Here is a 15,916-nt window from a genome sequence, read left to right as displayed (position 1 = left end):
ATTGGCCAGAATACACATGTGTGAATGTGTTTTCATGTGAACAGAAATTTCTACACATGAGTGAATGGGGATTTTCTTTTTAACATCGGAGTGGAGGTAATGTGCATTCTGGAAAATATCCATGTTGGTGCTGACACGGTCTTAATTGTTTTTGAAGCTGTGGATCAGTCATCAGTTACAACAGTCCATTGTTGAAGTGTCCCTGCTTTAAAGCACATAGAGCAAAAGAAGGCACTGGAAGGAGGCGGTACAAGGAGAGTTGTTAGGAGAAGACAGACACGTGCTGTGAAGCCTCCCGGTGCAGACGCCACATGTGGCATTGTGGGAGGGAAAAGTCTCAAACAAAAAAAAAAAAAGCAAAAAGCTGAACTCATCTTGCGGTGCAAAGACAACTCATTATACAACTCATGCCTCCTCACTCTATGTGCAAATGTTCTCAACAACACCATCTGCTTGTTTGTTGCTATTATTTGGAAAGCTCGGCATTGTTGTCAGTGCAAAAAAAACAGGGAGAAATGTTTGATGAAATTTTATTGATAGTCGTGTATGCTACACAGTCCTCAGTGGGAGTTTACTTGTGACTTTCAAACACACTCGACAGTCACCACGACCCTCCATCTGTTCCACAAAATTATGTGACCCGATTGACAAAAAAATTAAGACATCTCATTGGTAACCAGCCACGGCTTCTGGTCACCCTAAAAGGAAAGGTGTTCTCGATAGAAGGTAATTTACTGCCTGGCTGCTCCAACAAGTAAATACCTCATAGGGACAAAATCAATCAATGAATGAGAGGTTGGACTAGAGTACTTAGTGGTCCCTGAATTTAAATTTTTCGTCTTGCAAGACAGTTTAGACTTGCATGTGTTGCAATTTGTAGGAACACTTTGAGGAAGACCCTTTTGTGTTCCACGCTGAAAAACTGTTCCGTACAGGAGGTCCTTGGTCTAGGTATTGTGTAAGTCAAAACATATTCCTGTGGTTGTCTTGGACACTCGAAGGGAAAGGGAAGGAGACATATGCTTATTGGAAGGAAGACGTCTCAAACATGAGTCCACTAAGCTACTTAGTTATCACTGTCCATTTCATAGGAGCAGAACCTCCTTCATCTTTATCGTTGTCTTTATCTTTCATGACGGTCATGGCGTTTGAGCGGCTTGGACCGGTCATGCAGCCACTGTTGATCGACTTTCCACTTTCTGAGCATTTTACGATGTCTGATTTCACTTTCTTTTTCTTTGACACACTGCCATTAGAAGAGCCTGTCTCACTCTCGGGAGACATAATGGAAGGAAAAAAGAAAAACTAAAAAGAACAAACGTGACGTTGTCCTTCCTCATTGTAGCGATGTGCCTATATGTATTCTTGTGGCTACGTATTCTTCCATCGCTCGCATGTAACTAGTACTCTTTTAATGGCGTATTAATAATTTATGGGAGTGTGTACGTAACCACGAAACAGTGTAGCATGGGGACCGCATGTAGTGAAAATGGCAAAATAAGTATTTTCGTGACTTTTATTGCTTACGCCTAATTTAAAAACATGCAGTAGTTCAAAATAAAAGAGTAAAAATATGTTAGGTGTAACTACCTGTAGAATACTGTATTTTAGAGAGGAATTATGTTTCCATTATATCTGAAAGGGAAAATTTAATGGAAAGCAGAACAGAAAAGGTTCAACAGCCCTATTGAAAGATTGTGTACAAGTTATCATCCAAAGCACTTTAACTCTATGTCATTACATTTATAAAACTTAATGTTAACATTACACATCTCAAGCACCCACACACTGAATGTCTTTTGCTGTTCATCATGCTGACAAATACAGCGGACCAATAGGAGGCTGCGTGGGGAGCAAATGAGTTTGGGTTGAAAGGTGTTCATTCTGAGCTCAGACCATTATGACCTTTAGAGTGAAAGCACGTCCTGGGGGGGGTCAAAGCCATTAAGCACAGTAAGTGAGCAAACAGGCGTCCTGCCTCCTCAGTGGACTGATGGCCAAGATGGCCGGGAGCTGCCTCCATAATGTAATCCCATTTGCCCTCCAAGGAGCTCAGCCTTGTACTTCCTTCAAACTTGCATGTCAACAACACACTCACTCGCTTCCACTCTGCCAGGATGCCGTGATGATGCCAGAGAGGAAAGTGGGAGCCTGGGCAGCCTCCATCTTTGCTGCTAAGTTCCTAAATAAAGCCTGCCTTGCCCTGCAAACCTCCTCCAAGGCCAAACAACCCTAATGTGGATCATCTTCACTGATACCCACTGCCTGCACATCTCTTTATTTTGAAGTTAAGTGGCTATTGACGCAAATTTTTAACTGAAACCAGATAAAGACAGAAGTTAAAAAGAGAAAAGCAACTGAACCTGAATTTTCTGTAGGCGGTGGCCGTGCTTTGTTGCATTCTGTGAAACGAGCTACAATTCAATTACACGCTGGCTGAGGCCCGGACAAGAGCTCACTCTTGTTCCAATCAGCCTACAGGTGGATGCTGCGGTGACGGGGAGAGACGCTCCACTCAGCCTCCGGTGGACTAACACAAGCCGGCCAGCCGTGAGTGAGGAAAGCGTGGAGGTTAATCCAATAAATTTACAGGCTATGTCTGATACCTAAATGGAACTGACTAACAACGTTGAAAACGGCCACTCGATTAGGAACCACCCTTCAGGCCATAAGGTAAAGAGCCCTATTCATAGTTGGTAACATTCTCTGTAACCATGGCGATGTACTTTACGACAAAATTGAAAACAGGTCACATGATTAGGAACCCATCCTTCAAGCCATACTGTGCAAAGAACACCCACATGTTATACCACTGAAAACGTCTCGATGCGGGGAAGAGCGCTATTTATATTTGGTAACATTCTGTGCAACCACAGCAAAATATTTTACGACTAAAGCTGAAAACATGTCACTTGATGAGGAATCCACCCTCTTTTTCCAAGATTTGTCTGTCAGGCAACATGCTTAATGTCTCATTTTATTCACGCTGTCATAGGTTTCTATTGCTTCAGGTAGCAGGCCCATTCAACATTTCCACAGCAGTTTTTCTAGGTCATCATATTACTGTTAACATGATGAGAATATGGTCAGGAAAAGGCAGAACAAATTTCTTCCCAGAATAATAATATAATATAATAATAATATAATATAATATAATATAATATAATAATATAATAATAATAATAATAATCCCGCAAAGCAATCTAGCATAAAGCAATCACCCATAAAAATGTCTAAATGAACTAAAATACAAATATAAGACATTCAGAAGACACATTCAAAGACGCAGTTATGTTACATTGATGAGACAATAGCCACCCCAGGGAGTACTGTACAGAAACTAGAAGTAAAAAAAAAGAACAAGGAACTTTTCCAACGCTAATGTGTGAGTCTAAGTTACATCTTATTTATGTCTAATATGACTTATTTCCTGTTATTATATGTACTATATTCGGTAATATGAGTGTAAAGGTGACGTTATTGTCATTTCATGTTTAGAGGGCTCTAATAATGTTAAAAAACGGATCGAGAAGGTCATAAATAGATTTTCTATGCTCTAATAATGAATTCATTCAATTTATAAATAAGGAATCTTATTTGGCGAAAATTAATTCATCACGGTCCGCTTTGGAACCAATTAACCGTGATAAATGAGGGAATGCTGTAATTAACAGAATTTTCTTTTGACTTGTATTTATTACGTACATGGACATACTATGAAGTGAGCAAGTGTGCCATGTTTTTAATTTGATATATTATTTTCAGTCTTTCTGTTCATTTCTATTAAGAAAGTCTTTGTCAACTGTCTTTGCGGGACCTTCTATGAAGAATGATAGAAAGACCACTGGAAATGTATTTAAATCAGAACAAGTCAATGAGGAGTCTAACAGCAATGATAATAATAGTATAAAACAATGTGGTTTCTTTAAAATGCAATAACATGGCTCTGATCATGTGTGTTCCAGAGAAATCATTCCAGAGAATCTCATCTTTTGCAGAATGGTGCAGTGACCATGAATATATTAGATCAGATGCTATGTATCTTATTTGCACGTTGTCACATGCTTTGGATGCAAAAAGTCAAAAAAGGTGTTATATGGAACTAAATAAAGGCACCTAATGAAAGGTTTAACCCAACGACATTCATTGGGGACTAGTGCCAATAAAAAACATGGATGAACACCATGGATCATCGTGACTGTCACACTTTTCATTGAGTTGATCATTACAGCCGTGCAGCTGCAGAGACAATTAGAGGCAGTAATGGGGCACGTTATGGGTCCACAATGATACCCGATGGCTGAGGATGGGCTACTACAGGGAGCAACATAAACCTCCTTTGTGGAGTTGTATTTTATTTTTTTGTTTACACATTTTTTATCAGCTGATTCCATCCATCTGCTTTTCTGTACCGCTTGTCTTCACTAGAGTCGCGGATATGCTGGATCCAATCCCAGCTGTCTTCAGGCGAGAGGCGCGGTACAACCTGGACTGGCATCAGCTGATTCCTAACAATAAAATCTCTAACGTTTGTTTTGACTCCTCAGGCTGACTTTGGTGATGGAAGGCTGCCTTGTTATTTAACTGCTTTTTTGCTTCGGTAACTCTTGTTGTCGACATTATGGTCAAAGCCAACACTGGGGGGGGAGGCTGTTTCCGCCATAACAACAATATACAGCAGGCTGCGGAGCGACACTGAGAAATACGACCAGGGATTAAGACAAGATTGCGGTGTTACGAGTACCATGGCCACACCACAGCAGTCTGCTATTAAAGACACGTCTCAACAGCAACAACACAACGATATAGTTTCTCATGAGGTTTGAAAATTCTTAATTGGACCAGAATCTTCATGCCTTTAATTTCGCACAAAACTTTAGCATTTGCGCTGCCATCATGCATGACATCACCCAAGACGTCAGAGTACCTAACAAGAACTCCAAAGAATCCAACCCTCACGATTTCTGGAAATCAGTACAATTCTCGACATTACGGACATCTAATAAAGTCTTTCCATTCCAAAATAACTTTGCAGAGTTGAATCCTTTGACACTCCTTTGACAAGTGGCAGCAATTAAAGAGCCTTCCAATTCCACTTGGGCAGTTTCTTTTGCTTGCATGTTTTACATTATGAATACTTTTGTCATGCTGTTATTGTTGTATTGTATTTTATTGATGACCATGGCTACACCACAGCAGACTAGTATTGTAGTATTGAAATACACATATCAACAGCAAGAACAACACCGCTGTGAGGGGCGTGTCATGGTGGAAGATTGACAGGAGTGTAGTTACTCATCAGGTCTTATGATTCATAATTGGACCAAAATCTTAAAAAAAAAAAACACCTTTAACTTTGCAAAAAACTTCAGCGTTTGAACTAACATCACCCAAGACGTCAGTGTGCCTAACAAGAACTCCTAATAAGCCAACCCTCCCGAGGGTCAGAAATTGGTACAATTCCCAACATTATGGACAGCTTAAAATAGAGTCTTACTGTTCCAAAATAGCTTTGCAGAGTTAATCCTTTGATGCTTGCTGAACTGCAGAAATACCAACCCCCCTGATTTACCAGGAAGTACTTCCGATATGACGGACATGTAAAAGGGTATTCCAATTCCAGTTAGACAGTTTCTTGGATTGTATGTTTTACATTATGTATATTTTCGTTTTGCTTTTATTGTTGTATTTTTCGTTTCAGCTTTGTCTAGTGGTTAGGGGCAGAGCAGTGAGACAGACGGACACAATCTGCGATTAGTTCTCCCACTGTGCCACTACTCTTACGGGTAGGTTTGTTACTTTTTCCCTGTTCCTCTGGCATCTTATGGACTGCTTTGTTGCACTGTTTCCTAACTATTGTTTTCCAGCCTTAGGCTGCAGTATTGACTCTAATGGACACTTTTAGTTGTTATTATTATTAGTTCTCTGCAATCCAATTTTGCTATTGCCTCAAGGTCCCAAAAATATTTTTCAGGTAAATTTTGGCCATATTCTTTAAAGGTTGACTTGTCTTTGTCTTTAAAGGTTGACACAAACAGTCATAATTTGCAGTCAACGCTGTTTCACTCCGGTCCTGTAGGTGGCAACACTGCGACACCTCCTTGACAGCGACAATAAAGATCTTACTTCTCTGACGTCAATAAAAGTGACCTGAGTACCTCGTGTCTTTAGTGTGTTGATTGGCAATCTAATCATGTTAATTGTGTGTGATTATTTAGCTTTCATTTAGCACACTTCAGGAAACCTGACATCACACCTGACAGCATGTACTGTATGCTTCCATTGTGTTCAGGGTGAGCAGACAAGGTAGACGCTGTGATCATAATGCTGTGCAATCAAAAGGCATTCACTCACTAATGCTTCACACATGCTTTTTGGGATTGGGGCCTGATTGCGACATTCACAGTCACCTTATTTTTTTATTTTATTTTTTTTAAAAGTCATTTTTAGGTGCGCTGAGCCATGACGCAATAATAACAGTCACGATGTCATTCTTTTCATCCCATTGGAAGCTGAGCCATTCTCTCTGTATTGTAATGTATGGAGCTTACCAGTTAGCATGCTACAGTACAGGACAATCGGTTAAACGATGCTGGTCCACATGGTTTCTTTTGCATTTATGAACACTTTATCCTCACAGGAAATACTGAATATAGAAATTTTCTAAAAGCACACGTATGGTGACGTTGAGGTCTTACTACTTTGAATGTGAGTCCTCTTATTTCACCTCAGTTTCTGCCTATAATCTTCGTCCAATGCTCGCTGAACTGAACTCTTGTGGGGTTTTTGTGTTACTTTGGAAGCCTACTTTTATACCACTTCTGTTATTTTACACCAACATTGCAAAATAGACCAGGGGCGTCCAAACTTTTTTCCATCTAGGGCCACATACTGAAAAATGAAAGGATGCAAGGGCCAATTTGATATTTTGCAAAGCAACCTATGTAGATATGCTAAGAAGTTATATATATTTCAAGAAAAAACTGCATCTCAGCTTTGTGATATAGTTGCATTTTCTATGCCGGACTTTATTCTCATTAACATTATACTTTTTTCCCCAACCTAATTTTCCATAAATGACAACTGTATTTTGTTTTGTTTCTCATAATATAACACCTTATAATACTGATAATAATATAATAATATAAAACTTTTTCCATCCATTTTCTATGCCGCTTACCCTCACTAGGGTCGTGGGTATGCTGGACCCTATTCCAGCTGACTTTGGGGCAAGAGGCGGGGTACACCCGACTGGTCGCCAGCCAATCGCAGTACTTTAATACATATTAATACATATAATAAATATATATATATATATATATATATATATATATATATATATATATATATATAATAGAAAAATAAAATAAATAAAAAAATATAAAAATATATATATTTTTGTCTTGGCCGCACGGTAGTCTAGTGGTTAGCACGTTGGCCAACACAGGAACAGCCTAGAGATCGGGAAGACCTGGGTTCGATTCTCCCTTGGGCCTTGTGGAGTTTGCATGTTCTCCCTGTGTGCGCGTGGGTTTTCTCCGGGCACTCCGGCTTCTTCCCACATTCCCAAAAACATGCAGGTGGGGTTAATTGGCGACTCTAAATTGTCCGTAGGTATGAATGTGAGTGTGAATGGTTGTTTGTCTATACTGTATGTGCCCTGTGATTGGCTGGCGACCAGTTCAGGGTGTACCCCGCCTGTCGCCCGAAGTCAGCTGGGATAGGCTCCAGCATGCCCCCGCGACCCTAATGAGGATGAAGCGGTATAGAAAATGGATGGATGGATGGATGGATTTTTGTCTTAATATTTTGACTTTATTCTTTTTTTTCATTTCTGCTGTTTATTTTGCAACAAAAAATATGTTTTTTCCTACAATGTTACATTATTCTAGTAAAATTCAGACTTTTTCTTGTTAGAATTCAGCTTTTTTTTTCCTCATAATATTTTACATTTATCCTTGTAAAATTACTGCTGATTCTTCCATTTTTGCTGTTGTTGTTTTTATGTTTTCTTGTTAAATTATAGGGCGGCATGGTGGTCTCGTGGTTCACATGTTGGCCAGGAGTCAGAAAATCGTGGGTCCATATCTTTGTTAGAACATCTCTATGTGGACGTTGCATGTTATCCCCTGTCCATGGGTTCTCCCCGGGTACTTTGGCTTCCCCACACATTCCTCCCACATGCTACGTTAATAGGCGACTCTAAATTGTCCATCGGTATGAATGTGAGCGTGATTGTCTATACGTGCCCTGGCAACCAGTCCAGGGTGTACCTCGCTTCTTGCACAATGACAGCAAGGACAGACTCCAGCATACCCGCAATTCTTCTGAGGACAAGCAGTATAGAAAATAGATGGATCTTATATTACATTTTTAGAATGTCCCGGCTAATGGCCCCCAAGCCGCACTTTGGACACCCCTGATATAGACGCTCCATCAGGGATCGCTAGCCGTCCTGGTGTCCAAATGAAGTCGTCATGTGTCGTAACGGTCTAACCCACTTTGAGTGCCAAGATGGTGCGAGATGAATAACAAGCTGGTGTTGCTCTTTTGAGAGTGACACGAGAAAGGCGGAACTTGAAAAGAGGCTGGGAGTGCTAATGAGCCTTATTTTAAGAACACAACACACTCATGAATATTTAACAGCTTGTCTCCTTGATGAACCACCAACATAAAAAAAAGTCTGATGAAGCCAACATTATGTGCGAAAAAATAAAAATCATCTCTGTAGCGCTGCTGCATCTGCTGCTGCTAAGGTTCTTTCGCACAGTTTCCTTGTGCAACTGTGCTAAGGTTGGTGACATACTAAACATTTGCTTTTGCAACAACATTGTAGTAATTTTCATTTCAGTGTATTTGTGTGTAAGGGGAAACAGGGCATGTATAGAGCTGGACCAAAGGAAGTGAATGAATGGTCATGAATGTATAGTAGAAGACAACTACATCAATATATATCAATACACACCCACTGACCTCACATTTCTAATACAGTAGAACCTTGGTTAGCCTCATTAATACGTTCTAGTAGGAACGAACCAAACCGTATTCTAACCTAATACATTTTTCCCATAAGAAATTATGTCCATGCAATTAATCCATTCTAGAAAGCCAAAATGTTAACACAAAACATGTTTTTATAGTTTCATAATTGTAGATTGTATATGCAGAAAACTGCATATACAGTTTGCAGACTTCGAAAAATCCATATAAATATATGTAAATTACAAATGAAAGAGATAAATTTAAACATTTAAAGGTTCTCTGATATGATCAACTTAGCTTAAATATGTTATATATTGTTTGTAATTATGTTCCACATTGTTCGATTTTTGGGAGTGAATGGTAAATTCGCAAAAATTACATTTAAAGTTCATGGCGCCAGCCATGACAAACTAGCTCTCGTAATTCAGCCTCATTTCCAGAAGTGACGCCATCGGGGTACTAACACTCAGGTAAACAAATGTGGCAGTGTACGACACGGAGGATGTTTAGAGTGATTGTAGCGAAGATTTCAGCTTTATGTCAATAGTTTTCAAAGAGGAAGAAACATTTGGATATGAAACAGAGAACTTGCAGAACATGGACGCAAGTGGAGATGAAATTGGTCACCCTCAAAACACAGAATGGTAAGTGTAAACTACTCTGGAGTTGCTTATCCTTCAATGATTATTTTAAATCGGCTTCTTAGCCTGTTTTTATATGTGGCCGCACGTTGAGGAAGGCCCCACCCCCCACGGTAGACATATTGCTGTCAAAAGATGTTTATATAACACGTATAATGCTTTGCAGCCTTGTCGCTATCGTGGAATAGTGTTTAGAAGTCATTATATAAACAAGGCATGACTTACTCTCTTGTGCCAACTTTAACGTTGTGGTCATTCTTCGTTGTCTTGTTTTTTTTCCTGCGTACCGGCGGAATAGCATCCTTTTTCAAAATGTGTTTATACTGTACTTTCAAGCCAAATGGCTTTTGTAAAGGTGTTTCTTCGCAGCAGTCATCAGTGAAGTGAGCACTGCAAAGAACATGTGGGAGTCCATCTGTCTCTCGTTCTTTGCATTTGCTTCATCCATTGTTGTCTTAAACCTTCCTCTTTTGGAAAAAAAAACAAACTTACAGTATCACTCGGATACTATGAACATCCAGCAGCAACACAACATTTATAATACGCATACATATATATAATTAATTGCGCTGTCAAAATTAATGCGTCAACGACAGTAGCTAATTTATTTAATTAATTAAGTTAAAAAAATTTCATGTAATTAATGCACACCAGCGCAAGCACGCCTCTCTGTTATGATGGCAGAGGGAGTTCTCCACTGTGCTTTCAAGCACAGTCCCCACAAAGCCACACAGAGTCTGCCGCTCTTTTATAACTTCATTCTGACCTGAACACGTCAACAGCAGTACAATTCCAACACCATATACTGTATATATCTCCAACTCACACACGTCTCTAGTCCGTTCATGTTGGGAACGACACTTCCTCATTCTCATTACAAGAACACGAGATGAATTCAGCGACACTCCGAACATCACAAAAACGGCTTTATAATGCGTGTGTGTGTATGTAAATAAACAGGAAGATAAAGAAAAACATGAAGTGGATATTTTTATCCCTCCCTTTGTAAATCTTAATTCAGATGTACAATTTGCTACATGTATGCTGGAAAATACACTGAAAACAACTACATTTACCTGAAATTACGTGATGTCTTTGAATGCAGCCCCTTTAGACTTGTGTGGTATCTTTTAGCTTGATTGACATTCAGTTCATTTGGGGTTGTTAATACATACAAATCTATGTCATCCTGTCCTGTCATTTATCGTTCTGTTAATTAAATACAGGAAAAAAGGGCATATTTCAGACATAGTTGCCAATGGTGATTAATCATGATTATATACATTTATAAATTGTGATTAATCTGATTAAAATTTTCAATTATTTGACAGCCCTAATAATTAATAAATAAATAAATATATATACATATATATACATATAGTGTTTAATTATATTTTTATAATTCATAATATATATATATTTTTAAATTAACACAGGTCGTTGGCCATTTTGGTTTTTACGTGACATTTTTTGTGGATTTGGTGCATTTACACTTTTTGTTTTCTGTGTGGCCCAAATCATCCTTTACATAGTTCTAATGCTGACTGTGTTTCATTTTATTTGTAGAGTAAGCTGCAGGCCTCAAATAGGCAATTTAGTTGAATGAGAGGCTAAAACCCTCTCAGTATGATACTTGTAGAAGCACAATCATACACATATTGTTAAATAGCTCTCTGACAGTGTCAATCCACCGCCCACATGGAGCAAAGTACTCAGGTTTCCCTTTAAAAAGTCGAACACCGTCATGAAACGAGTGTTGGACTTCCCAATAATGGACTTTTCAGTGAGACATCACCTTTAAAGACAGCCTTGTGATGAGTCTATTACATCAGTCTCTGTGTTTAATGAACGTGAAGACGAATGAATCAGCAGGCTGTCGAGGAAAAGGACAATTTTATGAGCTATGATGAACACTCAAGTTCCTACAGGCCCAAAAAAAGACACTTTTCAAGGAAGACAGAGAGAGATCCCTGGGACACACTTTGTTGCTAGGGAACGCCAAGAACACTCTTCTTCTTGCAGGAAAACACCGTCAGTGTCCAATAATTATAAAAACCAAGGGCGCCCAATTGGGGAGAAAAATTGGAATGGTGTACAAGGGTCCCAAGGTCGGGGTGCCCTGAGCTTTTGTAAAGTTTTGTTATGTCGGTCATAAAAAAGCGAAGTCATAAGTTGTTTATTAATTCCACCTGGTAAGACTTGTGAATAGTAAAGGTTGCTTTCAGGGTTGCTATTGCAGTCCATTGCTCATTTGCACACAGTGCTCTATGCGACACAGTATCATAATTGGACCAAAATCTTCAGAAAAAAAAACACCTTTAACTTTGCAAAAAACTTCAGCGTTTGAACTAACATCACCCAAGACGTGTATGTATGTCCCCCGCAAAGAAAAAATCAGGCTGCTAGAAGAGAAAGGACAGACAGGAGGGTGAAAAAAGATTAAAGCAGGCAGCCATAAACATTTTTTTTAAAGAACAGTTACTTGTAGAATTTGTAATGTGTAGTATTTATAGAGTTGTAACTAGGGTTGGATATTGAGTCTAGAGCATCGATGGGAAACGGGACTAACATTCCAATTCTGCCGGGATCGTTAAATTCTTTTGATTTCAATGCCCAGTCCACCAACTGGAAAAATAACCATAAACACCAATGAAGAAAAATGCGGCAAGCGCTAACAAAGAAGAATCGGCTACAATGTTTGGCTTAAAGGGATAGCTCCGAATTTTTAATATGAAGTTGTATGACATCCCCATCAGCAGTGTAGTGCATCAATCGTGACTTATCCCCCACTTTGTCCCGTGAGCCGAGTTCTGGTCGGATTTCGGTGATGAGGAACATAGTTCCGGTTAGTTGGTGGGGTCACTTAAGTAAAGAGTTTGGCTTCTCAAAACAATATGCGTTCACAACAATAATAAAACAATTTTTTCAAGAGCTTTTTAAAAGTAAACATCTTTTGTGAAAGTGGACTCCTGTGAAAATAGATCTCTGAGAAATTCATAGTGAAGTTGAAGTTCATATCATTAAAAAATTCATGGAGAAGTTCACACATTTAATTCAACAAGAACTATGGTTAGCACCATCATTTAAACCATGCAAACTTGAATGACCTGCCACTTAAAAGCACTGGATTCAAGAATCGTTAGAAACCAGAATCGAAAGGAGGAACCGAAATCGGAACCGGAATGGTTCAAATTTAAACAATATCCAACCCTAGTTGTAACAATAAACACATTGCTCACATTTCTTTTGAAAGAGTTGTGTGTGGTTGTATATTATGGTACAGAAGCAATTTTGTATCCAGATTAAGAATCTTAGACTTTTGCTGAAAAACGTTACCAATGCGTGGCTGCTGCACATCCCATGAGGGAAACTGTATCAAAATGTTAAAATGTAAATTGCTCGGTGAAGACTGCATCCTTCACTTTGCATCCAAACACCGTCAAAGCAGATGAAACAGCAAAAAGTAGGCCTCCTTATCAAAGCAGGCTGGTATTATCTCATTAAGGCAGATGCAATAGGTAGCTGGGGGTTTGTATGAAATGGGTGCGGGTTCCAGTTCCAAAGGGAAATGAAACAGTTTTGCCTGTATTTGCTTTGTTATTTAGCTGGAAGAGCTAAAATTAATTACTTTCACTCTATTCATTAGCGGAGCCGTAAACACATTAGTCCAATGAAATGTCTTTGAGCACACCTGGCCGCCTTATCTCTTCTCCTTTGCAAAGGAGGGAGGCAGGCAGGCAGGCGGGCGGGCAGGCTCGCTTTTTGCCAATGTGCTGCAGGCAGGGTATTAAAGAAAGGCGACGCCATTCATGGGATGCGCTACCTGCCGCGTGGTCTGCCCGCAGCCGCCTCCCAGGAAGCCGTAATGCATGAGATTTGTCAGTGTCAATTCCCAAGCTAATCTCTCTGCCGCACCTCCGTCGGCCGCCGTGCATTGGCTCGCTCTGTAGCCTCGCCTCCACACACAAGGAAAGTCACCTGAGATAAGGACGCACGTGCAATCAGCGCACGTTTCTTGGCGACACGCAGGTGGCACGTCAGCACATTTCAGGCACAGTCCAACAAAAAATAACAATTTTTTTCTTGCAAGTAAGGCCACAATACCGAGCTGGCTCTTATACTATACATACATTATACAAGAGTTCCTAGTAGGAGTTCCATTCCTAACACGCCAATGTAAGTCAGAACTTACATCCATCCATTTTCTATGCCGCTTCTCCTCATTAGGGTCGCGGGGGTATGCCTATCCCAGCTGACTTCGGGCAACCAGCAAGGTACACCCTGGACTGGTCGCTAGCCAATCACAGGGCACATATAGACAAACAACCATTCACACTCACATTCATACCTATGGACAAATTAGAGTCTCCAATTAACCTAACATGCATGTTTTTGGAATGTGGGGGGAAACCGGAGTACCCGGAGGAAACCCACACACGGGGAGAACATGCAAACTCCACACAAAAAATGACCAGGTCTTCCCGATCTCCTGACTGTGACTGTGTGGCCAACATGCTAACCACTAGACCACCGTGCGGCCCATCAGAACTTACAGTCGCAACTAAATTAGAGCTAAATCAACACCACACTGTACCACACAGACCACATGGACATACAAAACACAATGCTCAGAGCTGTGACAATAACAACACACGGGTTTTATCAGGGTTGAAATGTTGTCTTCTTAATCTGTCTGGCAGTTGGAACCCACTTTGAAATGAGTGTTACTGCCAACTACAGGACTGGAGTAGAACAGCATTGACTCTTTTAAGTGTAAGCGCCTAAATCAGGGGCGTCCAAACTTTTTCCAGCGAGGGCCACATACTGAGAATTCAAAGGATGCGGGGGCCACTTTAAGATTTTTTAAACCAACCCAAGTAGATATGCTGAGACGTTTTTTATCTTTCAAGAAAAAAACAGCCTGCATTTCAGCTTTGTGTTGTTGGTGACAAAGCATATTATTTGTATTTTTTTTCTTCTTGTACATTTTTTTCTCATAATATTTTGACCTTATTCTCATAATATTTTTAATTATCAGAATATTATAACTTTTTCCTAAATTCATTTACCAAAAACTCAAATTTGACTTTTTTCCCTTTAATTTTTTTACTTTTTTTCTCTTAAGGTTATGACTTAACTTTTAATATTTGGTCCTTCTTCTTGCAAAATTACTGAACTTTTTTCCCATTTTTGCTGTCGTTTCTTTAGTTTACTTGTTGAACTGTATTTTTACAAAGTGCCAAGGGCCAATAAAAAAGCAGCCGTGGGCTGTAAATGCCCCCCGGCTGCACTTTGGACACCCCTGGCCTAAATGATTAATTTACTGTGTGCAGCGTGAATGGAAATTTAATAAACAAATTGTTTCTTACCTTTAGGTGAACTTGTAACCAATGTGCCTTGCATGTAAAGAACATCAGCTAAAAAACACAAAAGACACAGTGTCACACAACAGAATGCACATTAATGACACAAGACACGCATACATTAAAAGTAATCCCTACACACATTTTCGGACGAATACAATTACAGCATGGTTGCTCGACCTCGTGGAGGACTGGTAAATTACAGTTTATGCAACTGGCACATGTTGAGATGTCAACTATTGTTTCATAGTCTCTGTGGACCAACAAAAAAAAATAAAGCAAAAAGTGTGGGGAATGAAATGAATGAAATATATGAGCATGAACAGTTTATTGAGTGATCTTATTGTCATGTATGTGATTACAGTTCATTTGCATGACACGCCAACATCCGTCACGCTAATGATTGGCTGAGATTGATGGCCGGGCTCCATAAAGGAACGAGGCTTTGATGGCCGCTTTTATCATCATCATCATCCTTTATGGCTCATTTCGAATCCGCAGCCGTCCACAATGTCTTGCGTGAGGACGCGAGGCCGAGACAGACGTCCTCACAGGAGACGGAATAAATAATTGCGTATATATATGTCACATCGCCAAATTAACGCGTGCGGCAGAAACCCAAAGCCGTCATTCCTCACGTGGTAATGTAGAGATCTTCCTTCACACGCCACATTGACGTATTTTGCGCTGAGCTAACGACCATCAGCTCACCGCATGAGACATCATGCCTCATTCAAGGCTGTCAGGGGAGGAATTATCATACTGAATGTGTCGGTGACTTAAAGCCTGAGACCAGATGTTGAATTTTAAGCAAAAATTTTTTTTTAAAGAGCATTTCGCTTGCAAGCACAACGGGCTCCTCTGAGACAAACTGCTAAAAAGGTAAAGAGGATTCTGCCTCACATTGCTCGAAATCATTTACGATCCCCC

General features: G+C 39.8%; 1 protein-coding gene across 10 annotated transcripts in view; it reads right to left on the bottom strand.

The window, feature by feature from the left end:
- mgat4c (mgat4 family member C) overlaps positions 1-15,916 on the bottom strand; it is a 150,107-nt gene that overhangs the window by 114,561 nt on the left and 19,630 nt on the right. For all 10 annotated transcript variants that reach the window (XM_054775629.1, XM_054775627.1, XM_054775628.1 and 7 more), the window contains exon 2: positions 14,993-15,040. Coding sequence is in view for 2 of the 10 variants with exons in the window: in XM_054775627.1 (XP_054631602.1) it covers positions 14,993-15,026 (34 nt within the window). In the remaining 8 variants the exon portion in view is untranslated. The remainder of the gene's footprint in view (positions 1-14,992; positions 15,041-15,916) is intronic.

This window comes from Dunckerocampus dactyliophorus, chromosome 5, assembly GCF_027744805.1.
Source record: "Dunckerocampus dactyliophorus isolate RoL2022-P2 chromosome 5, RoL_Ddac_1.1, whole genome shotgun sequence".
In the NCBI taxonomy this organism is placed as follows: domain Eukaryota; kingdom Metazoa; phylum Chordata; class Actinopteri; order Syngnathiformes; family Syngnathidae; genus Dunckerocampus; species Dunckerocampus dactyliophorus.
This window is presented reverse-complemented; position numbering and strand designations above follow the sequence as displayed.